This window comes from Symphalangus syndactylus, chromosome 18, assembly GCF_028878055.3.
Source record: "Symphalangus syndactylus isolate Jambi chromosome 18, NHGRI_mSymSyn1-v2.1_pri, whole genome shotgun sequence".
Classification (NCBI taxonomy): Eukaryota; Metazoa; Chordata; class Mammalia; order Primates; family Hylobatidae; genus Symphalangus; species Symphalangus syndactylus.
The window spans coordinates 21464246-21489187 of record NC_072440.2 but is presented as its reverse complement, the minus strand read 5'-3'; the positions used below and the strand labels follow the sequence as shown (position 1 = coordinate 21489187).

Genomic DNA, 24942 nt, shown 5'->3' with positions numbered 1-24942 from the left:
TTATGAAAAACGGAGGAGAGAAAACTTCCAAACTCATTCTATGAGGCCAGTATTGCCCTAACACCAAAACCAGACAAAGACATATAAAAAAAGAAAACTACAGGCCAGTATCCCTGATGGATATTGACACAAAACTCCTCAACAAAATACTAGCAAATCAAATTCAACAACACATTAAAAAGGTCATTCAGGGCCAGGCGCAGTGGCTCACACCTGTAATCCCAGCACTTTGGGAGGCACGGGCAGGTGGATCACTTGAGGTCAGGTGTCGAGACCAGCCTGGCCAACATGATGAAACCCCGTCTCTACTAAAAATATAAAAAACTAGCTGGGCGTGGTGCTGGGCGCCTGTAATCCCAGCTACTTGGAAGGCTGAGACAAGAGAATCGCTTGAACCCAGGAGGTGGAGGTTGCAATGAGCTGAGATTGCACCACTGCACTCCAACCTGGGTGACAGAGCGAGACCCCATCTCAAAAATAAATATATAAATAGGAAGGGAAGTAAATACAGGCTACTCTGTCATGGCCAGAAGTAGAAGTTCATCCTACAAGTTTGACAGGTAGTATTTCCATCATCATTGGGTCAAGATATTTTCTTTCTTTTTTCTTTTTCTTTTTTCTTTTTTTTTTTTTTTGAGATGGAGTTCCACTCATGTTGCCCAGGCTGCAGTGCAGTGGTGCAATCTTGGCTCACTGCAACCTCTGCCTCCCAGGTTCAAGTGATTCTCCTGCCTCAGCCTCCCAAGTAGCTGTGACCACAGGTGCCCACCACCACGCCCAGCTAATTTTTTGTATTTTTAGTAGAGACAGGGTTTCTCCATGTTGGCCAGGCTGGTCTCGAACTCCTAACCTCAGGTGATCCACCCACCTTGGCCTCCCAAAGTGCTGGGATTACAGGCGTGAGCCACTGCACCCAGCTGGGTCAAGATATTTTCTAAATTTCACTGTGACTTCTTTTTTGGACCATAGATAATTTACATATATCTTGCTTAAAATTCAAACATATGGACTCATCTATAGTTACATTTTTGCTATTGATTTCTAGCTTAATTGCACTGTAGTTGGAGAACATAGTCTAAATCTTTTCAGGTATCTGAAATTTGTTCATATTTGCTTTATGGCCAGCATAGGTCAGTGTCTATAATTTTTATATAGGTGTGCTTGAAAAGAATGTGTATTCTGTTAGTTGGTAGGACAACTGTTTTATATATGTTCCATGGTCTGAATGTTAGTGTCTTCCTAAAATTCTTATGTTAAAACTTAATTCTCAGTGTGACAGTATTAAGAAATGGGGCCATTAGGAGGTAATTCGATCATCAGGGATCTGCCCTCATGAATGGGATTGGTGCCATTTAAAAAGAGGCTTGCCAGGCACAGTGCCTCACACCTGTAATCCCAGCACTTTGGGAGGCTGAGGTGGGTGGATCACCTGAGGTCAGGAGTTCGAGACCAGCCTGGCCAACTTGGTGAAACCCCACCTCTACTAAAAATACAAAAAATTAGCCGGGTGTGATGGCGGGCACCTGTAATCCCAGCTACTCAGGAATTCAAAAAATAAACAAAGCCAAAAGTTGGTTCTTTGGAAAGATTTTTTAAATTGGCAAATCACTAGCAAAACCAAACAAGAAATAGAGAAAACACAAAGTACCATCCCTTCAGATCCTCCATACATTAAAAAGAAAATAAGAGGATCTGCAGACAAATTTGACAACTTAGATAAAACAGAAAAATTTCTTGAAAACACAACATAACCAAACCGACATGACATGAAAATCTCATAGTCCTATATTTGTTAAAGACATTGAATCCATGTTTTAAAAGCTTCCCACAAATAAACTCCAGGGTCATATGGCTTTACCCATGAATTCTTCCAAACATTTAAGAAAGAAATAATACAGGCTGGACATGTGGCTCATGCCTGTAATCCTAGCACTTTGGGAGGTTGAGGTGGGAGGATTGTTTGAGCCCAGGAGTTCAAGACCAGCCTGGGTAACATGGTGAGACCCTGTCTCTACAAAAAATTTTTAAAATTAGCCAGGCATGGTGGTGCATGCCTGTAGTCCCGGCTACTCGGGAGGCTGAGGCAGGAGGATCATTTGAGCCTGGGAAGTTGAGGCTGCAGTGAGCCATGATCATGCCACTGAAGTTTGGCCTGGGTGAGAGAGGGAGATGGATGGATGGAAGGAAGGAAGGAAGGAAGGGAGGGAGGGAGGAAGGAAGGAAGGAAGGAAGGAAGGAAGGAAGGAAGGATCTTCAACAATTTTTAGAAAATAAGAGAAAGAAGGAATGCTTCTCAAAGCTTTAAGATAGAGAAGGACTTCCTTAAACAAGACACGAAATGTACACCGTAAAGAAGATGAACAAATCCGACTTCATTAAAACTAAGAACTCATGTTTATCAATAGATACCATTAAAAGAATAAAAAGGCAAAACACTGTGTGTGCAGCTGAACGCCTATCACTGACAAAAGGTGTGTATTTGGACTGCACATATACCCAAAAAATCCTCCTAAAACTCTGTAAGAAAAAAATAAACAACTTTATTTTTTAAATAGTCAAGAGAATTGAGCTGATACTTCACTGAAGAGGATATCCAAATGGTTAATCACTGTATCAAAAAGTGCTCAACTTCATTTGCAATCAGGCAAATGCAAAATAAAACCACAATAACATACTACTAGACACCTGACAGAATGACTAAAATTTTAAAATCTGACAGTACCAAGTAACAGAAGGTATGAAGTAACAGAAAGTGTCATTCACTGCTGCTTGGAAAACAGACAGGCGGTATTATTTACTAACGTTGAAGACAAGTTATGGCCCATAATGCAGCCAGTTCACTCCTAGGTATATGTCTACCAGAAATGTAATGCATGTATGCACCAAAAAAACTAGAAATAACCCAAATTTTCATCAGTAGTAGAATGAGTAACTAAAACTGTGATATAGTAGACAATGGAATTCTACTGTAATGAAAATGACAGACAGCTGCACACAAAACATATCAATCTCGCCAATAAAATGCTGAACAAAGAAGCCAGATACAAAAGCCTTTATCTTGGCCGGGGGCAGTGGCTCACGCCTGTAATCCCAGCACTTTGGGAGGCTGAGGCGGGTGGATCACGAGGTCAGCAGATCGAGACCATCCTGGCTAACACAGTGAAACCTCATCTCTACTAAAATACAAAAAATTAGCCGGGTGTGGTGGCGGGCACCTGTAGTCCTAGCTACTCAGGAGGCTGAGGCAGGAGAATGGCATCAACCCAGGAGGCAGAGCTTGCGGTGAGCAGAGATCACGCCACCACACTCCAACCTGGGCAACAGAGCAAGACTCCATCTCAAAAAAAAGAAAAAGCCTTTATCATAAAAGGCAAGTTATTGGTCACCCTTCTTTGGGAAGAGGGGACAAAAGGAGGGCTTCTGGGGTGCTGTAATGTCCTATCTCTTGATTCGAGTGGTGGTTACACAGGTGTTTGTGATAAATCACTGAGCTGTATATCATTTTCTCTATATGTGTTATATTTTGCTATTTTTGAAAAGTTTAAAGAGAGAAAATAGGAGGAGAGGAATGAAGACAGTTGAATATAAGCAGTCCCTGGAGGAAAAAGTAGAGTCAAGAAAGGATTTTTTTTAAAGAAAAAAATAACCCATTGTATAATGATGGAAAATAACTTAGGTCAGGACATTATAACAGAAAACCATAGACTGGGAGGCTTAATTTCTCACAGTTCTAGAGGCTAGGAAGTCTATGATCAAGGTGCTGGCTGATTGAGTTCCTGGTGAGGGTTCACTTCCTGGTTTGCAGATGGCTACCTTCTTGTTGTGTCCTCACATGGCAGAGACAGATCATCTCTTTCAAGTCTCTTCTTATAAGGGCACTAATCCCATTCATGAGGGCTCCATCCTCATGACCTAATCACCCCCATAGTGCCCGACCTCCTAGTACCCTCACACGGGGGATTGGGGCTTCAACAGATGATTTCGGGGGGATACATTCAATCCACAGCAGAAAATATATAGTAGAAAAGGGGAAAGTGTTATGTAGGAAAGAGGGGAAATAATTGTTCAAATGGTGTCAAGAAGTAGATGACAGGAGATGATGGCCTTGAATGGGGGGACCACCCTCAGCTAGACACATTGGTGCTGACAACAGGGAATGTGGAGTAGGTGGGGACAGAGGTGTGTGCGTGGGGTGGAGGGAATTCTCCTCTGGCTGTCTCCATTTTTTCAGCAAGACAGCAGCAGGGCTATCAGCTGAGAGTAAGCGTAGAGGGGAAGGGGCTGCAGGCTGAGGGGAGGGAGGGAGGCATGCCTTCTGGGAGAGGGGTAAACAGAGAAATGTAGAAAGATGTCAAACCACATCATAGGCTCACTGTGGCTCATGTCGTGATTTCAAAGTGAGAGCAATAGGGCCGGGCAGGATGGCTCATGCCTGTAATCCCAGCACTTTGGGAGGCCGAGGCAGGCACATCACCTGAGGTCAGGAGTTCAAGACCAGCCTGGCCAACATGGCAAAACCCTGTCTCTACTAAAAAAAATACAAAAATTAGCTGGGCTTGGTGGCGGGTGCCTGTAATACCAGCTACTCAGGAGGCTGAGGCAGGAAGAATTGCTTGAACCCTGGAGGTGGAGGTTGCAGTGAGCTGACAGTGCGCCACTGCATTCCAGCCTGGGCAACGGAGCGAGACTCTGTGTCAAAAAAAAAAAAAAAAAAAAAAGAAAGAAAGTGAGAGCAGTCAGCAGAAAGGTCTGTTCCCCTAGCCATGGTGGAGAACTGGAGTCAAGCAGTTCTGGGGTTGGTGATGCCAGGATGACGAAGAGAGAGAGAAGCAAGGAGGCAGGAAGTGTAGGTGAAGGAGTGACAATGACAGGTCATGGAGTCCACGTTGGGTACAAAGTGAGGCACATGAACGGGATGGGGCTGGGAAAAGCAGCCAGGAGCAATTCCGTGTCGATGGGGAGAAGCACTGTGTGGGAGGAGGACTAGAGGGAATGAGCTGGAAAGACAGAAGGCAGAGACTGGAAAGTGGGGTGCTTGAAGCTTGTATTTATGGGACAGCTGCTGTCACTGGCGATGATAAAGGCCAGCAGGTGGTCGTGTGAATGTGGAGGGGTCAGGAACCAGAGGCAACACTGAGTCAGGGGTTCACATCTTTGAGGATGTGGGGGAACACCCCGGGCTTGTAGATACCTATCACCAGGGTAACAGCGAGTGGTATTGCAGGGTGACAGAAGATTCAAGGCTGGGGGCAAGGAGGCCCCTACCCCACCTCCAGGCCCAGTGGGAGAGGGACTGGGAGAGAAAATTCTCAGGGGACTGTGGGGGAAGCGGGGTCCTTCAAGGAGAGCCAGGTGTGGGTTACAGTGAGGAGGTAAAGGGGAGATTCAGGGAGAAGGCTGAGGCTCTGGAGGACACATTGGGGTGTGTCTCTTCCCTCCCTTCTAGAACCCCAGATGGAAGCCACCTGGCCTCCACTCGGAGAAGCCTCTGCTGTGCCTCTGCTGGGATGGGAGGGGTCTGCGGCTAAGCCTCAGGGGACCTGCGAACCTCTTGAAAGTGGCTGTGTGAGCCTGTTCTCATTCTCCAGGGACCTCAGGGGGTCCCAGACCAAAAAAATGCCAAGGACCCTCAGCTAGAACAGTACCTGAGTCCCCAGTTTCAAAGCCTAGCACAGGCCCTTCCTGCCCACAGGCTCCCCACAGGGCCCCTCCCCTGTCCTCTGGGCCTTTCCTGGTGCCTTGTCTCTGTAGGGCCTTTCCCTCCAGCTGGTGGAGTCTTCTAGACCCCTTAAGGTCTATCTCTACCCCAGCCACCCCAGGGGAGCCTTTCCCACGCCCTCTGGTCAACACACTTGGCCTTTAGCAACCATGGATACATCTAGCCACTCGGCAGATATTTACTGTGCACCCACAGAGAGTGTGGCATAACACCGGGCATCAGGAACGCAGAGGAGACTTGGCCCCAGGCCCTGTCCCTCAGGAGCCCTGCAGTCTGGAGGGGAAACAGATGTGGAAACAGACCCACAGCAACCTAAGGCAAGAGGGGCTGTGTCTTGGCCACATGGCGGGTACTGAGGCTCTGAGTGGGAACCGGACAGGCCCACAGAGCAGGGAGCCGTGTGTCCAGCCAAGGAGTCGGGGAGGAGCATTCTTAGCAGAAGGAGAAGCAAGGGAAAGAAGCCGTGTCGGGGACAAGGCCTGTGTAGGGAATACAAGGCCCCACTCTAATATTATCTCACTGAAGGCTGGGGACAGAGCCTCCTTTTCTCGCAGAGACCTGCTGCTTTCCACTCTGCTTGGTGAGGATGGGATGTTGGGCGGACTGAATGGATGGAGGAGCTGGCCCCAGAGTACGTGGCCAGGACACAGGGCACTCCACTTATCTGAGGTTCCTGATAAGCAGTTTTATGGCAAAGTCCCAGTCCAGAGAGCCTCAAAAGTCAGCTCCCAGTAGGGAAGCACAGATCACACGCTTCTATCATTCTTCCCAGGATGCCTGGGAGGTACAGCCCTGTTTCTGCTGAGATACCAGTGAGAGGCTGGCTGATTTCATCAAATGTCATCTGTTACAAGTCAATGCCAGCCGTAAATGATTAACCTGTACCAGGAACAGAAGTATCTATGCTATCATAATGTACACAGGCATATTACAAGTGACCCCTGGGGGCTCACACGGGGAGAGCCAGGGCCCCTGCACCATAGGCCAGGCAGGAAGGGCCAGGACCAGCCCAGGGGGGTGGAGCTCCACTCAGCTCGCCACACTACAAAGCAGCCCTGACGTAAGAAAGGTAAACGAATGGGTTCTGGAGCCAGGTGACAGGATCTGAACAATCGCTACACTGACCAGCTGTGTGATCTCCAATTCTGCAAACCTCTGTTTCCTCATCTGTAATAGGTCAGTAATGACCCCACCTCGTGGGACTGTCGTGAGGATAACATGAGTTACTACTTAGACTAGTGCCAAGCCCAGGCATGCAGGACCCGCTGGGAAACTGCAGATGCTCCTGCTGCTGTCGCCGTCTGTATCAGCAGGGTCCAGTCTCTCCGCCCAGCAGCAGTGCTGTGGCACTCTCTGGCCTTAGGTTATACAACCCAAGAATTCAGAAGCTCCTAATTCCATCCCCCAGGTCTATCCAGAAGCTCAGCCTGGCAGCCCACTGCAGCAACAGCAGCAAAAGAATAACAGAAACTCCTCCACCTGGAGCAGAAGGCTAGCAGCCCACGCTCACTCTAACACACGTCAAGTACTCAGGACAGTCCAGAGGCCTCTAGGGCAGCACAGGAGTGGAATCGTTTAGAAGGCAGAACCTCAGCCCTGGCCAGAGGAAGTCCAGTGCACCAGGCCTGCTCTCCACAGACTGCATGGTGTTGACAGGAGCTGGGAGAACACTGCAATGACCACCCCCGGCCCTGGAGAACCCCAGGGCTCCGGCAGTGCCCTGACCCTCCTCCACAGCCTCGACCCCACCCCACCCCATCGCAGCCCTCACTCCAGGTCACAGCCTAGGCCCTGGCATTACTGCTTCTGGGACCCTTGGTAATCTCAAACCCTGCCTCCCAGTCCCTATCCTCCACCTCCCACTTCCCAGCTCACTCCTTCAACTGCCCTGAATGCAACAGTCCTCCACCCTCCACTCAGGTGGCACAGAGGGCCTGGCACACAGCAGCCCTCAGTGAATACTGTAAAGCTGAATTAATATATCACATTCATTTGTTCCACAAACCTGATCTACACCAGGCACCTGCTGGGGGCTGGGCACACTGTCATGAACCCAACAGACACAGTCCCTCCCCTCATAAGGTCTGTGGCCAACCAGCAAGGCAGGCTCCCCAGTGCAGGGATGGGTGCCATGGGATGCCCAGCAGAAAATCCTAATCCAGCCTGCAGGTCAGGGGAGGGCAAGAGGAAGGGAGGCAGGCAAAGAAAGGGGAGTATTCCAGGCCACAGCAAGAGCCTGGGCAAAGGCCAGGAGCACAAGGCGGCATGAGCTGAGAACACAGAGGCAGAAACTTGATCACACTGGGCCCTTTTAAGCCATTAAGCACCTGATGTGTTAAGAAAACAGGAAGTTGGCCGGGCACGGTGGCTCACGCCTGTAATCCCAGCACTTTGGGAGGCCGAGGCAGGCCTCCAAGGTCAGGAGATCGAGACCATCCGGGCTAAGAGTAGATGGTGAAACCCCGTCTCTACTAAAAATACAAAAAAAATTAGCCGGGCGTGGTGGCGTGCGCCTGTAGCCCCAGCTACTTGGGAGGCTGAGGCAGGAGAATGGCGTGAACCCAGGAGGAGGAGCTTGCAGTGAGCCAACATTGTGCCACTGCACTCCAGCCTGGGTGACAGAGTGAGACTCCATCTCAAAAAGTAAAAATATAAATAAAAGAAAACAGGAAGCCCTTGGGGAGTTAAGCAGGGGAGTGACCAATCAGATTTGCCCTCTGGAAACAGCACTGTGACAGCAGCTTGGAAGAGGATGAGAGGAGTGCAGGCCACAGCTGGAGCAGCAGGAGACACATGCACAATGACTGTGGTCTGGAGAAGCGAGCCAGCAGTAAGATGGAGGGGGAGAGAACCTCTGATTCTCGACTGGCACGTGGCTGCCTGCAACACAGGCAACACTTCCCAGCGTACTTTGCAGTTAGCTGTGGCCATGTGACTGGGTTCTGGCCAATGCATGCAACTTCCATGAAATGTCCCTGAGGAGGGGGAGATTGACCTTCTGCACCCTGCCCTTCCTCCCTCCCTTTGGCTGGAAAGGTGGATGTGATGGCTGGATCTGGCACAGCCAGCTGCAATGATGCTATCTGCTGAAATGGAAAGGCTCAGGTGGGAGCAGGTTAGAGGAGAGAAGATAAAAAAGACTCCAGAGCTATGACAGTGAAAATAAATAAATCAAGAAAATTTAGAAATAAGACAAACAAGGCTGGGCATGGTGACTCATGCCTGTAATCCTAGCACTTTGGGAGGCCAAGGCGGGCAGATCACGAGGTCAGGAGTTCAAGACCATCCTGGCTAACACAGTGAAACCCTGTCTCTACTAAAAATACAAAAATTTGCCAGGCGTGGTGGCACGCACCTGTAGTCCCAGCTACTTGGGAGGCTGAGGCAGAAGAATAGCTTGAACCCAGGAGGCAGAGGTTGCTGTAAGCCAAGATCATGCCACTGCACTCCAGCCTGGGCAACAGAGCAAGATTCCATCTCAAAAAAATACATACATACATACATACATGGAAACAACACAGCAGCACAGACAGAGAAATGGACTGCGAACCAGAAGACATTGATTCTGTTTCTTCACTGCTTCCTGTGTAATCTAGGATGAATCACTTATCATCCCAAGGCTATTTTCTCACACATAAAATGGAATACTGCCTTCCTTGCCCACCTCTATGGGTTGGCAGAGAATGTGCTAACCCAACATACTTAAAAACATCCTGTAAAATTGTAATCCCAGCACTTTAGGAGGCCAAGGTGGGTGGATCACGAGGTCAGGAGATTGAGACCATCCTGGCTAACATGGTGAAACCCCTTCTCTACTAAAAATACAAAATATTAGCCGGGCATGGTGGTGGGTGCCTGTAGTCCCAGCTACTTGGGAGGTTGAGGCAGGAGAATGGCGTGAACCTGGGAGGCGGAGCTTGCAGTGAGCCGAGATCGCGTCACTGCACTCCAGCCTGGGTGACAGAGCGAGCCTCCGTCTCAAAAAAAAAATCCTGTAAACTATAAAGTACCACGAATAGCTTAGGTGTAGCTAAAAAGCTGCTGGCAAAGGACCGAATGCCCCTGGGATGGAGGTCTGCCCACACTGGGGCTTAAGCTGGCTGAGACAAAATCTGGAATCCTGTCAAGGGATTTTACAACTGACAGAACTTGGTGATTATTGGTACGTGGAGGTTGCTGGTATCCCCAGGGCCGTGTATCTCAAAAGTGGGGCTGTCCAGCTCTCCAAGGAGTGGACCCTTGAGAATGGCCATGCCCTTAAAGAGCCAGGGCTAGGCCAGGCGCGGTGGCTCACGCCTGTAATCCCAGCACTTTGGGGAGGCCAAGGTGGGCAGATCACCTGAAGTCAGGAGTTTGACTTCAGGTCAAACTGAGCTACAAGTGCAAGCCTGCCCTGTCCAGGGTCAGTCCTGATCGAGTCCAGCTGGAAGGCAGTCTGCTCAGCCCCATCTGCACTCAGAATCTGGAATGGCCCCACTGTATTAAAACTGGTTCCTGGACTGGCCACTGAGCTGCATTTAGCCCAAGCACCTGCTGTGGGTGCCTCTGCCTCAGGTTCCTTGTGGAGCCAGGCTCTGAATTCTCACCTGATTGGATGGGGCCCTGATACCTGCCTTGCTCTTCTGTTGGTGGCAGCCCCTGGCCCCCAGCCTGACACTTTCAGAGACCCCTCCTGCCATGCCTCTTCAGTCAGAATGAGTCCCCAGCTGCTTCCTTCAGCCTCACTCTCACCAAAGCCCTGCATGAACCTGGGATCCAGCCAGAGCCCCTGCCTGCAGGATCACACCTCCACACCTCTGCATGGCTGGAACGACCTTATCCATTTTGTTCTGCCACACAGGCTCCTCCTCACTCTTCCAGATGCAGAGTAGCTCTCAATCACCTCCTTGTGATCCACACTGTTTCCTAGGCTCTCCCTCCGTCACAGCACTCCTCAAGGGGTGCTACAATGCCTGTTTGCACCGGGCCTCCCCCACCAGACTGTATGTTCCTTAAAGACACAGGGCATGTTTGTCATCTCACAGGGCCAGCCAGGACTGGCCCGGAGCCCAGGACTCTGGAGACACTGGAGGTGCTTGGTGCATGTTGAATGGATGGCTGACAGGACAGCCAGATGGATGGGTGAGCGGAAACAGGGATATCTGTCTGAGCCCAACTAGATGCCAGTCTGCCAAGCACTGCTGGGGCCTGCATTTGGAACCTTGGCTGTTTCTCCCCTTTTCCCAACCAGCTCTGCCGTCGGCCCGGTTCCCTCAGCCCTGTTCTGGCTTTTGAGCCTTCCCTTCAAGCCCAGGGGAGTCCCAGCATGCCCCAAGAGGCGACAGCTCTGTCCAGCCCTCCTGAGCAAACCCTGGGCAGCCCCTATGAGAATGGCCATGCCCTTAAAGAACCAGGGCTAGGCCAGGCGTGGTGGCTCACGCCTGTAATCCCAGCACTTTGGGGAGGCCAAGGTGGGCAGATCACCTGAAGTCAGGAGTTTGAGACCAGACTGGCAAATATGATGAAACCCTGTCTCTACTAAAAATACAAAAATCAGCTGGGTGTGGTGGTGGGTGCCTGTAATCCCAGCTACTCAGGAGGCTGAGGCAGGAGAATCGCTTGAACCTGGGAGGCAGAGGTTGCAGTGAGCCGAGATTGAGCCACTGCACTCCAGCCTGGGCAACAGAGCAAGACTGTCTCAAAAAACAAAACCAAAACCAAAAATAAAGAGCCAGGGCTAAAGGTTCTCCCTGTGGGCCTTATCTGATGTGGACACTCTCAGTCTCCCTGTCCTTCCTTCTTCCCTTTGTCCATATAGGTCAAGCCTCCAGGCCAGAAACAACCCAGGCTTCCATCCCCGGCCTCGTGCTGTGACATTGACGGGCCAGAAGTGTGGCGTCTCGGAAGCGCTTCCCTCTGGTCTAAGAGTACAGTCTCCCCTCTCTCCCACCCCTCTCCAGACCCCTCAGATAGAGACTCAAAGAAGCTGCTTCTCGGCCAATGAGACCTCCAATCCGAGATGTGGGGGAGTGAAAGCAGAGAAGTATGTTCCCGCTGAGCATCACCCACCGGAATCCACTCTGTGAGTTCCTGGGGTTGACCAGGACGCAGTCCCAGGTGCGGTTGGGAGTGTTCTGGAACAGAATCAGCTGCCCTTCCTCCCGAACTCGGTCACTCGAGGTATAGTCGGCCACAGCCACCTCCTTCACCCGGAATGGGTTAGAGAACAAGTTGGTGACGCCACTGAGGGTATTGACCAGGCGGCCGAAGAACTGCATCTTCTGCGGGGCAGGTGGGGAGGCCCCACTGTCTTCCCCCTCTGTCTGGAAGAAAACGAGGTCTCTGGTCAGCCAGGCACAGTCTCCCATGCCCACCTCACCCAGTGCAGCGGTTTCCTGCACAGACACCCAGATCACTCCCCACCAGTGTTGTCCCCAGATCCTGGGCCTGGAGGGACCTGAAAAGGAGGGGAAAGAAAGAGAAACAACACTGAGTGGGAGGTAAAAGTGACAGAATCCCCAGGCCAGGCTGGGTACCTAGAAGGCTGTCCCCCTGTGCTGCCACTGTGCAGGTGACCTTAACTGCCTGCTTCCTGACCCAGTGTCCCAGCAGAGACTCAGTTTCCTCACCTGTAGTGTGTGGTATTGACCAAAGGAGATAGCACATGTGAACATACATTATAGGCAGTAATGCCCTGGGCAAATGGAGGGTTCTCACTATATAAGTTACAGAGATAACCTTTCAGCACTCAAAGAGGCCAGTATGGACCAGACACAGTGGCTCAGGCATGTAATCCCAGCACTTTGAGAGGCTGAGGCGGGTGGATCATTTGAGGTCAGAAATTCGAGACCAGCCTGGCCAACATGGTGAAATCCCGCCTCTACTAAAAATACAAAAATTAGCCAGATGTGGTGGCAGGCGCCTGTAGTTCCAGCTGCCCAGGAGGCTGAGGCAGGAAAATCGCTTGAACCCGGGAGGCGGAGGTTGCAGTGAGCTGAGATCGTGCCACTGCACTCCAGCCTGGGCGATAGGGTGAGACTCTGTCTCAAAAAAAAAAAAAAAAAAAAAAAAAAAAAGGCCAGCATGGATCATTTCACTTCCGCAAGCAAAATCAATGTCCCCCCTCCTAGATACCAAAAGGTGACCAGCATCATGTCACACTCTATCGGAGCAAGGGGATCATCGGCATTGGTCTAAATCCTTTGTTTCCTGCTACCACAGGTTTCCCAAAGAGCTCTGAGAGACAGCACACAAAAGCAAGCTCCTTGGAAATGAACGAACTGCACCTTCTGCGGGGGCAGGTGGGGGAGCCCCTGCAGAAGATGCCATTCAAGACTCAGGAGCAGCAGTGTCTGGGTGGTAACTTTACGCTGCATATTCAAAGTTTCTGCCATGGAAATTGTCCCCAGTGTTGATGATGGAATTAGATAGCTTGTTATTTCCTAGGTTCCCAGAAAATACACTCCTTCCTAAGGTACTGTCACCAAAGCCAGGCGCCAATCAGATGGAGACTGCCCTCTGCCTCTGTGCCAAGATGTCACCAGACAAAAGACACTAAGGACAGAGTATAGGTGCCCTGGGGGAGAGAGGACATCTGAGTGGACACTGGGTCACAGCCACATTCTTCCCTGGCCTATGTGCTGAGCACAGAATCAACCCTGGGGACAGAAGGAAGACAAAAGCAAGGGGCCCACTAAGAGGCACATGAAAAGGAAAAAAGATCAATACTAATAATTATACCAACCAGGCACAGTGGCTCACGCCTGTAATCCCAGCACTTTGGGAGGCCGACTCGGGCGGATCACCTGAGGTCAGGAGTTTGAGACCAGCCTGACCAACATGGAGAAACCCCGTCTCTACTAAAAATACAAAAAATTAGCCAGGCGTGGTGGCGCATGCCTGTAATCCCAGCTACTCGGGAGGCTGAGGCAGGAGAATCGACTGAACCCGGGAGGTGGAGGTTGCGGTGAGCTGAGATCGTGCCATTGCACTCCAGCCTGGGCAACAAGAGCGAAACTCCGTCTCAAAAAAAAAAAAGGAAAAAAAAGATTATAACAACTGAAGAAAAGTTTGCAGTGTCCCGTTACAAGGCTCAGGGACATCTCTCAGTGATGTCTATCTGGAATGTTCTTCCTCTCCTTTTCTGTCTGAGAAAGCCCTGACCCTTCTTCAAATCCAAGCTCGGTTCTAATGGTTCTCACCTCCTCCTTAAAAATGTTTTTGTTCTTGTCGTTTTGAAACAGGGTCTAGCTCTGTTGCCCAGGCTGGAGTACAGTGGCTCAATCATGGCTCACTGCAGCCTCTACCTCCTTCCACCTCAGCCTCCTGAGTAGCTAGGACTACAGGTGTGTATCACCAGGCCTAGGTAATTTCTTCAAAACAATTTTTATAGAGGCCAGGCATGGTGGCTCATGCCTGTAATCTCAGTACCTTGGGAGGCTGAGGAGGGCAGATCACTTGAGGTCAGGAATTTGAGACCAGCCTGACCAACATGGTGAAACTCTGTCTCTACTAAAAATGCAAAAAAATTAGCTGGGTGGCCGGGCGCGGTGGCTCACGCTTGTAATCCCAGCACTTTGGGAGGCCGAGGCGAGCGGATCACGAGGTCAGGAGATCGAGACCACAGTGAAACCCCGTCTCTACTAAAAATACAAAAAATTAGCCGGGCGTGGTGGCGGGCGCCTGTAGTCCCAGCTACTCAGAGAGGCTGAGGCAGGAGAATGGCGTGAACCCCAGAGGCGGAGCTTGCAGTGAGCCGAGATTGCGCCACTGCACTCTAGCCTGGGCGACAGAGCGAGACTCCGTCTCAAAAAAAAAAAAAAAAAAAATTAGCTGGGCATGGTGGTGGGCACCTATAATCCCAGCTACTTGGGAGATTGAGGCAGGAGAATCGCTTGAGCCTGGGAGGTGGAGGTTGCAGTGAGCCAAGATAGCACCACTGCACTGCAACCTAGGTGACAGACTGAAGACTCTGTCTCAGGAAAAAAAAAAAAAAATTATAAAGACAGGGTCTTACCATGTTGTTCAGGCTGGTCTCGAACGCCCGGGTTCAAGCGATCTGCCTGCCTCGGCCTCTCAAAGTGCTGGGATTGCAGGTGTGAGTCACCGTGCCTGGCCTAAAATGTTCTTGATATACCATCACCAGATGCCAGGTTCTCTCTCCTTGCTCTGGGCTCTCCCTCACTTTAAACACATCTGTACTATCACACCCCAGCACGTTACAACTGCCCCTCCTGCCAGACTGTAAGCTTCGTCATCCTTCTACCAAACACTCTTGTGCATCTTTCTGGCACCATCCTGAAAGCTTTACGTACATTAATCATTTTGTCTGCACAACCACTCTATGAAGTGGTTACTATTATTATCCTCATTTTACATATGAAAACACCAAAGAACGGAGGGGTAAAGTCACAGGCCCAGGGTCACCCAGCTAGTGGGTGGAGCAGTGAAAGCTGGCACCCAGCTGGGCTGGCCCAGAGTCTGAGTTTCTCAAAGGCAGCTGCTCATCTTTTCATCTCCGTCCACGAGCTTGGCTCACAGAAAGTTTGTCAAAACAAAAATTTAACTGAGTAAATATTATGCATAGAAAACACAAAGCCTGATAGAAAACAAACCAAGATAGACTGACAGAAAACATGCCATTGAGTAGATGAGGGTGCTGGGTTTATGGGCTTTTGTTTTTTTCTTTTCCCTATTTTCCAGACGCTATGTAAAGCGATTATAGTTTTCAAAGGAAGTAGCAGTGTAGGCTGAGCCTCTGGGGGCTGCAGCCAGGAAGATGGGGACCTGTGGGACTCAGGCCTGGCCTGGAAGAGCGCAGAGAAGCTCCCCCGAGGACGGGCCCGCAGGGACGCGGAGGGGTGCTCCCAGGAAGGGCAGAGAGTCAAGAGCATCCAGCACCCATGAGCCTCAGGTTGAAAGAGAAAGCCACCAGGGGTGCAGTCAAATCAAAGAAAGATTCCACACCCCCAGAGAGACCCCTTCATCAGTGCCCCAGCCTGTGTCCCCCCTACCAGAGCCTGGGACTGGGGGATGCCCCCCACACACCCACAGCAGCATGGCCACAGAAACGACAGGCCTGGCTGGCATCCAGCCTTCAGGGTTGGCGGGAGGACGAGATGACGCAATGGAGGGAAGGTGTCTGGGACACAGGCCGACCGTGGGCGCACAAACAGTGGCCATTGTTATCGCTAGGTGGAAGAAAGGAAATGACAGCCACGGGGCCACATCCTGGAACACTCACGGCATTGCCAACCAGGAAGGCGGCCAGCAGGGAGAAAGTGCTCACACGTGCTTCCTTCTGTCCCTGCCACCTTGGACCCTGGAGCCCAGGCTCTTCCCAGCACAGCTGCAAGAGGGGGATGGTGGGTGAGAGCCACCCCCATCATGCCTCACTTCATCTCTCCCCCTGGTTTCTCACAGCCTCCTACCCTTGACCTTCCCGTGGGGCAGACAGTCACTTTTCCCCACTGATGACCAGCCCCTCCTGCTCCTTACCTGGGCTTCTCCCTGCACCCCCAGGATGCCTGGGTCACCTGACACAGACTGCAGCTCGGCTGTGTCAAGCAGCTCTCTCAGACACCACAAGCAGAAAGACAAAGACCCAAGACCTTTGGTGGTGGGGGTTGACAGTGACAATTCTGCCTGTCCAAGCCAGGCAATTTCCAGGTACCAGTTTTGGTGCCCCCTTTGAGGGAAGCCAGATATTTCTGGCCTTTTTCCTTATCTCTGCTCACCCATCCCCTGTCAAAACCAAGCTTGCCTGCTGGGTGCATTCAGGGAAGACTGACAGAGAGTGTGCTGGTGTTAGGCTCCCCTTGAGGAGCTGAAGGGCGGGAGGAACAAGTATTATTATCCCATCTCAGAGATCAAGAAACTGAGGCCTGGAGAGGCCCCAAATTGTACATGTTCAAAGGGCAAATTAAGGCCGGACACAGTGGCTTGTGCCTGTAATCCCAGCATTTTGGGAGGCTGAGGCAGGCAGATTGCTTGAGCCCAGGAATTCGAGACCAGCCTGGGCAACATGGCAAAACCCTGTCTCTGCAAAATATAAAATAAAATTAGCTGGGCATGGTGATGTGCGCCTGTGGTCCCAGCTACTTGGGAGGCTGAGGCAAGAGGATCACTTGAGCCCAGGAGGTCGAGACTGCAGTGAGCCAAGATTGCACCACTGCACTCCAGCCTGGGAGACAGAGCAAGACTCTGCCTCAAAAACAAAACAAAACAAAGGGCAAATTAAAGTTGATGTCCACCAAAAAAGAAAAACAAACGGGCTGGGCACAGTGGCTCATGCCTGTAATCCCAGCACTTTGGGAGGCTCAGGCAGTGGATCACAAAGTCAGGAGATCGAGACCATCCTGGCTAACATGGTGAAACCGTCTCTACTAAAAATACAAAAAAAAATTAGCTGGGCTTGGTGGCAGGCGCCTGTAGTCCCAGCTACTCGGGAGGCTGAGGCAGGAGAATGGCATAAACCCGGGAGGCAGAGCTTGCAGTGAGCCGAGATTGCGCCACTGCACTCCAGCCTGGGTGAGAGCAAGACTCTGTCTCAAAAAAAAAAAAAAAGAAAAAGAAAGAAAAACAAACGAAGAAACAAAAAACCTTGAGTAGGAACAGAGGGAGATTGGAGCCAATGGTAGAATCTCTGATGAGTTCCCTGGAAGTGACTACCTGGGTTCATACAACAGTCACCAGAGAGACCCAAGACCAGTCCCTGTCTCGTCAAGTGCACGGTCCCCTGGGGGAAGGACCCCCTAAAAGGGATGACTTTTGAGCTGAACTTTCCAGAAGAACAGGAGTTTGCCAGCAGGGGAAATGGCAAGAGGCCTTCACAGCAGATGAAGCAGATCAGGACATGGGGGAAGGCAGAGATCAGGGGCTTGCTCAGCCCACCCGTGAAGTGAGCATTTTCACGGGGACTGGATGGCTTGAGAGGGGAAGGTGCCGAGAGGAGGGGCCGTGGTTAGTGCTGCGATCAACGTGAACACAGGTCACCCGGAGCCACTTGTCCAGTGGCTGCTATGTCAGTCACGCCCCTAACCATGCCCAGGGAAGCTCCTCTTACGACGAGGAGCCAAGCCCCGGAAGAAGTGCAGTAGAGAACAAGGGAGCAAGAAGGTCGCTCAGAGTGGGTGGTGAGGGAGAACTCAGTCCCAAAAATCTGGTTCCTCCTCAGCTACGAATTCCCTGAAGGACCCTGGGCAGGTCTGAGGCAGGAGAGGAGTGGTCCCTGCCCTCTGATGGTTGCTATCTGCCACAGCTGCCAGGCCCGGGCAGTTCCCTCTCCTCCCCTTTGGAAGGTCTGTGTGAAAACTGCTTTTCTGGAGTGAAAGGGGCCTGCACTTGCATCCTCCCTGGAATGCGCTCTACAGTACCTGCCGGAGCCCCTGCTCGTTCTTCAAGGCCCAGCTGCCCCCTCTGAATGCTCAGAGCACCAGAGCGCCCTTCCAGCCTGCACGGTTCCCAACCCAGCCTGACACCCCTCCATGCCCACTGTACGACGCAAATCCAGCTGCAGGTCTCCCTGCTGACCCTGGCCAGTGGCGCCCCATGACCTCCCAGGGAAAGCCCAGACTCCAGCATCCATGAGAGCTGGCCCAACTCACCCCTCCAGCTCATCCCTCACCTCTACTCCAGCCACGCCGCACCATCGATCCTCCCAGAACACGTCAAACTCGTGTCTCAGTGCACCTGGGGATATCGCACATACGCTCCATCGGCTTAGCCCATCCTCCCCACTTTCTTAACCTGAATGTGTGCTCCATAAAGGACAAATGAATAAATCTCTTCTTATCCATGAAGATTCAGCTCAGGTGCCATCTCCTCTAAAAATTCATACCCGCACCTCCGCCCTGCAGCCTGGTGTGCCTTCCCCTTCTCCTCAGCACCCCACACCACCCAGGGCCCAGCCCACAGAAACACACACCATGTGAGAATGGGGGTGCATCTGTTGGCTTGGGCTGCTCACCCCACCCGCTTTGATTTGTTTCCCTAAGCACCTGGCATGATGTTCCTGACTCACAGTGGGTGTTTAATAAATGTTTGCTGAATGAATGAATGAGAATGAATGAATGGGCCACTTATAAGCCCATGGGGCCAGCACCTCTGAAGCCCCCAGACACACTTTATTCCCTTGAAGGTGATAACAGGGACCACACACACTGTTCCCACCCACTCTGAGCTGCCATGCTCCTCTCCACAACAGATAGGGAAATATGCTCAAATCCCACCAGTGGCTAACGGCCCACAAGGGGTTCGCTCCTCCACCGAGAGAACCTGTATCTAGCACTTGCACTCCTTCAGGAGCGGCCCTAAGTGATCGGACTGATCCATCCCCAGGCTTTGGTGTGGAAAGTTCAGCTTTATATATAGTCAGGGCACTTAGGCTGAGCTCACTCCTAGTCCAAGCAGGAAAGACTCCACGCCTTCTGCTTCCTCCTTGACTAAGCCGAGAGCAGAGGAGCCGGACAGCTGCCCGAGAGGTGCGTGACAGGAACCCACAGGCAGCAGACCAGGAAGCAGACCTCACAGGCTTGGCCACGTGGGGGATTCCAGGAGCACACACAGAACTGCCCGAGGTGGAAATCAGGCCTCACGAGCCCCAGCTGCTGACGACAGGATGTCCCATGATTGGAACAACTGTTGGATGGTCCTGGCAGCAGAACCTGGCAGCAGTGACACCCTCCTGAGCACCCTCCTCCCGCCCCGTCAAGACAGAGCAGGCTGGAAACTCAGGGTCCGCTCAGAGTGCCAAGCTGCCCCAACTTCCTTCCTGTAGCTCCCACTGTCTATGCCACCCAGCACGTGAGCATGCCACCACACACCGGCCTCCGGCCTCTCACAAGGCCACCACGTCTCACGGTTGGCAAAGGGTTTCACACTTGTGATCCACCTCCAAGCTCACAAAGAAACAGGGAAGGCGCAGCCTGGCACGGTGGCTCACACCTGTAATCCCAGCACTTTGGGAGGGTGAGACGGGCAGATCACCGGAGGTCAGAAGTTCAAGACCAGCCTGGCCAACGTGGTGAGAAAGAAACCCCATCTCTACGAAAAATACAAAAAAATTAGCCTGGCGTGGTGGTGGGTGCCTATAATCACAGCTACTTGGGAGGCAGAAGCAGGAGAATCCTTGAACCTGAGAGGCAGAGGCTGTAGTGAGCTGAGATCACGCCACTGCACTAAAGCTTGGATGACAGAGTGAGACTCCATCTCAAAAAAAAAAAAAAAAAAAAAGAAACAACGAAGGTGCAATCATTCTCCCTGTTTGGCATATGGGGAAATCAAGGCCCCGAGAGAGGAAATGGGGTGGCGGGTTGTGGCGGGAGGTTGCCTGCCTCTGTCCTCTGATTCTTGAACAGCACTAGGCAAAGGGCTGGCCACACAGCAGGTGCTCAATCCGTGGGTGAGAAAACGTTGAATGAACACAGGGGTCACGTCAGCTCCCATCTGAGCCTCTGGACCTCCAAGGCAGCCTCCTGGCAAAATGTCCCCGCAAATGTTCCCTGTGACCCCAGCTCACTCCAACCTCTTTGTTAAGTTAGTGGGAAAGGGCTTGATCCCATCCCCTCACACCCCATCAGCACCCACTGCTGCCCAGCACCCACAGGGCGCCAGATGCTTCACCACTGTTTCAGGTAAATTGCCACTTTTTTTTCTTTTTTTGAAACGGAGTTTCACTCTTGTTGCCCAAGCTGGAATGCAGTGGCACGATCTTGGCTCACTGCAACCTCTGCCTCCCAGGTTCAAGTGATTCTCCTGCCTCAGCCTCCACAGTAGCTGGGATTACAGGCACGCACCACCACGCCCAGCTAATTTTTTGTATTTTTAGTAGAAATGGGGTTTCACCATGTTAACCAGGCTGGTCTTGAACTCCTGACCTCAGGTGATCCGCCCACCTCCACCTCCCAAAGTGCTAGGATTACAGGCATGAGCCACTGCGCCCGGCCGAATTGCCACATTTAACCCTCCAAACACCTGAAAGAAAAGGTCCAAGTCTCTCCACATTACACAGGAAACTGGGGCCCAGGTTACACAATTTGCCAGGATCTGAACCCAATTAGCTGGAATCCGGAGCATCAGGCTCTTAATCCTCAAACTGCCCTCAGGAGAAAGCTGAAAGAAAGTGGCTAAGCGAGGCTTGCTCAACAGGCTCTTCGATTCCAAAAGCCAAGGCCCTCGTCTCAAAATGCACTGCTGCTCACGTGAGCCAGAGCAAAACGTCCTTTCACAAAAGGAAAAAGCGTCTCTTTCATTCACTCGGCTTGGCTGGACCACAGCTGGAAGCAAACTGCCCCGAAACTGTCACTGGAGCTCCCAAGCACATGAGACAAGGGTGACTTTAAGAGATCTTTGGGCTGGTAGCATGGTACAGTGTGGCCCATGTTATGACTCACTCCACAGATATTTACTGAGATGGACCGTGGCAGGCACTGTTCTAACCGCTGAGGATACAATCGTAAACAAACAGACTGGTCAGGCACAGCGGTTCACTCCTGTAATCCCAGCACTTTAGGAGGCCGAGGAAGGAGGATCACTTAAGCTCAGGACTTTGAGACCAGCCTGGGTAATATAGCGAGACCTCACCTCTACAAAAATTTAAACATTACCCGGGCATGGTATCTCTCATGCCTGTAAGTCCCAGCTACTAAGGTGGCTGAGGTGGGGGGATTGCTTAAGTCTAGCAGGTCGAGGCTACAGTGAGCTGTGATTGTGCCACTGCAATCCAGCCTGGGCGACAGTGAGACCCTGTTAAAACAAAACAAGGCCGAGTGCAGTGGCTCACACCAGTAATCCCAGAACTTTGGGAGGCCGAGGCGGGTGGATCACTTGAGGTCAAGAGTTCAAGACCAGCCTGGCCAACATAGTGAAACCCCATCTCTACCAAAAAATACAAAAATTAGCTGGGTGTGGTGGCGTGCACCTGTAATTCCAGCTCCCTGGGAGACTGAGGTGGGAGAATCACTCGAACCCAGGAGGTGGAGGCTGCAGTGAGCTGAGATCCCACCACTGGGCTCCAGCCTGGGCAACAGAGTGAGACCCTGTCTCAAAACCAAAACAAACAACCAACCAAAAAAAACCCCACAAAATCCCTGACATCCTGGAACTTATATTTTAGACACAGCTACTAATAATAAAGAAGATTAACAGGTAAATATTTACAAAGGTTTTAGATGCCAATTAACTACTGAGGAGAAAAACCAGAGAATAGGGATAGGAAGTGCTGAGGTGGAGAGTGAAATTTTAGATAGGGTGAAGAGGGAAGTCTTCATCAAGAAATTGATCTTAAATAAATACCTGATGGAGAGAGATGAAAGTCATATGAATACCTAGGCAAAGAGAGCGTGTGCAAAGGCCATGGGGCTGGAACATGTTTAGCGAGTTCCAGGAAAAGCAAGGAAGCCAGTGACATCAGAGAGGCAACAGGGGGCCAGGCGTGTGCCATGAGAGGAGAGACCACTGCAAAGAAACAACATTTTAACAAGATCACTCTGGCTGGGTGTGGGGTAAGAAACAGAGAGGCATCATGGATAATCTCACAGCTTCGACCTGAGCAACTGAATGAATAATACTCCTATTTCCTAAGATGAGAAAGGGAGTGGGAGGGACATGTTTTGGTGAAGAGTGGGGTCAGGGATGGAGGGCAGAACTAACAGGAGCTCAATTCTAAACTCTAAGTTTGAGGCCTGGCGTGGTGGCACACACCTGTAATCCCACCATTTTGGGAGGCCAAGGCAGGTGGATCACTTGAGATCAGGAGTTCGAGACTAGCCTGGCCAACATGGTGAAACCCTGTCTCTACAAAAATACAAAAATTAGTTGGGCATGATGGCGCATGCTTGTAATCCCAGCTACTCGGGGGGCTGAGGTGGGAGAATCAGGAGGTCGAGGTTGCAGTGAGCCGGGATTGCGCGATTGCATTCCAGCCTGGGTGACAGAGTGAGACTCTGTCTCAAAAAAATAAATAAATCAATAAATACTTCAAGTTTGAAAAGCCTAAGTTTGAGGTGCTGAGTAAGCAACTAGAGTTGAGTCTGTCATTCCAGGGAAAGGTCTGGACTGGACTGGGGATATAAATTTGTGGGCTGACAGAATAGAGATGGCACTTAAAGAAATAAGACTGGATGAGATCACCATCCGAAAACGAGAAGAGGCATTTAAGACATGATCCTATCAAAATCCACTGTGAAAGACACAGAACATATTCTCCCAGGGAGCCACCCTCTACAAAGTGAAGCTTGTAACACACTCTTCACTGCGGCCCCTTACCCCTTGCCTACCTACTTCCCCCAGCACACACCCAATAGATGTGCGCAGACACACACATACACAGTATTTAAATTTCTCCTTTCTGTATCTCTTAGTGATGTCATTCTGCTGAGTAAGAGGGAAACTCCCTTTTGGGGAGTCTGTCATGTAACAAGAAAGTAATCCATGGAAGGAACAAAAAGTGTCCTAAGCACTGAGACAACAGTAGCAAACCTTACACATGAGGACAATCACACAGGCTCTGGTGTCAGATTCCAGCTTCAACCTCATTGGTGTGACCTCAAGCAACTCATTCGCCCTCTTTTTCTCATGTGAAATGAGAATATCATTGGCCACACCAAGGGTAGCCTAGAACATCAGACACTCCATAAATATTTGTTAGATAAACGCTGACTGAATGAATGGTGAAGAGAACATATACAGAAGAGCCTGACTCACAAGAGGTGATGAACAAACACTGCCAGATGATACACTGAAAGACAGGGGACCTCCTGCTCATCCTTCTCTCCTTGTCTTCTCATTCAATCCGTTTCCCTTTCCATTCCTTTCAATCCTGCCTATGACCCAACAGTAAAATCATGTATTCGTACAGGGCCCTACTGGTTATAAAGCTTTACCTTCTACATTTTCTCATTCAAATTTTGAACCTCATGGCAGCCTTACGAGGGCAGGAGGTACAGTCCCCCTGTCACCGATGAGGAAACTGAGACTTGGACAGAAAACAGCTTCCAAACTCCAGGCAGAGACTGTAACAAAAACAATGCATTCAAAAACAATGCATTCAGCCCAAGGGTGGAGCCTCAACGTTGCCAAACCAAACCTGCCTGACATCCTGTTGGGCGGGTAAGAGGCAGGTGAGAGAAAGACCCAGAAGCTAGGGGGAGGTATTCGTTGGGGTCATGTGGGTAGCCCATTAAAAATACGGCCACAGGTCCCCTTGCCCTGTGCCCTCCCTGTCCCACACCCACAGGCTTGCCCCTGACCCAGTCCCATGATCACCCGAGTCACATGCTCCCTGTCACCAGCTTCCAAGTCGTCTGTGGGAGCAGGAGGTGGACACACGATTGGGAGTGGGAGACTCTGGGGTGGCCAGGCTGAGGGGAAGGAGGGAGCACGTCGGGGGCAGGTCTGGAGGCACGCGAGAGAGGAAAGGCAGGGAGGAAAAGCAGGGAGGAAAGGCAGGAGAAGCAGGGAGTGAGAAATGGGTAGAGGCACCACGAAAGGTGGAGACGGAGGTGAAGTGGGGAATCAAGTGAGCACTTAGAGGAGCACAGGAAGGAAAATGAGGACGGCCAATGGGGCCTAAAGAGGCGCTGAGAGTGGGGGAAAGAGAAGAGACGGATTGACTCGGGAAGTTAGTGATACTGAGGGAGACACACGGAGGAGACTGGGGTTCAGGGGAGGAACTCAGGGTCGAAGCTGCGGTCCCTGGGGTCCACAAGTTCGAGACGAGACACGGGCGGTCTCGGGATGGGAATTGGGGACGCAGGGGGATGAAACGATGGAAAGTGGGGGCACTCAGGGAGTCACATAAGGGTCAATGGAGGACATGCCTCAGAATCGGAGACACGAGGAAGATCCAAAGGAGGGTCGGACCGAGACTTGGGAGTCCGGAGCGCGGAGGAGGTTAGGGAAGGGACCCCAGGCCCCGCCCACCTGCGAGGTCACTCACCTCGGCTTACTCAGCACTTCTACTTCCTCCTACTTCCGCAAACAAACGAGCCTCGGGCCACGTGATGGCCTGACCACCGCTCTCCGCCAATCACTGGTGGCCCTGTCCCAGGCCTCCTCTAGGCTCCGCCCCCGCACCCGAGGACGGCCGGAGGCGGGGTCCGCCATTTTTTTTTAACTGCCCAATGGAAGGGGCTCCCTTAGCCAAGGGAGGACGAGCTTTCGGCGGGAGCCAATCCTCGGCGGCGAGGCGCGGCCATGTTTGTGCGGGGCAGAAGGTGCCCGGCTTCTTGGCAGTCATGTTAATG

The 24942-nt window shown here is 51.4% G+C and overlaps 1 protein-coding gene across 11 annotated transcripts in view; it reads right to left on the bottom strand.

Annotated features, from left to right (window-relative positions):
- The window catches only part of PLA2G6 (phospholipase A2 group VI), a 70851-nt gene extending 46145 nt beyond the window's left edge, over nt 1-24706 (bottom strand). For 2 of the 11 annotated variants that reach the window (XM_055251769.2, XM_055251775.2), the window contains exons 1-2: nt 24636-24706; nt 11768-12021 (exon numbers count right to left, since the gene is read on the bottom strand). In XM_055251769.2, coding sequence (XP_055107744.2) covers nt 11768-11976 — 209 coding nt within the window. In that variant the 5' untranslated portion in view covers nt 11977-12021; nt 24636-24706. Of the gene's footprint in view, nt 1-11767; nt 12022-23962; nt 24457-24512 lie in introns of those variants that run through there. The other 9 variants (XM_063623062.1, XM_063623064.1, XM_063623061.1 and 6 more) reach the window with 7 other exon arrangements.
- Nucleotides 24707-24942: the final 236 nt, after the last annotated feature.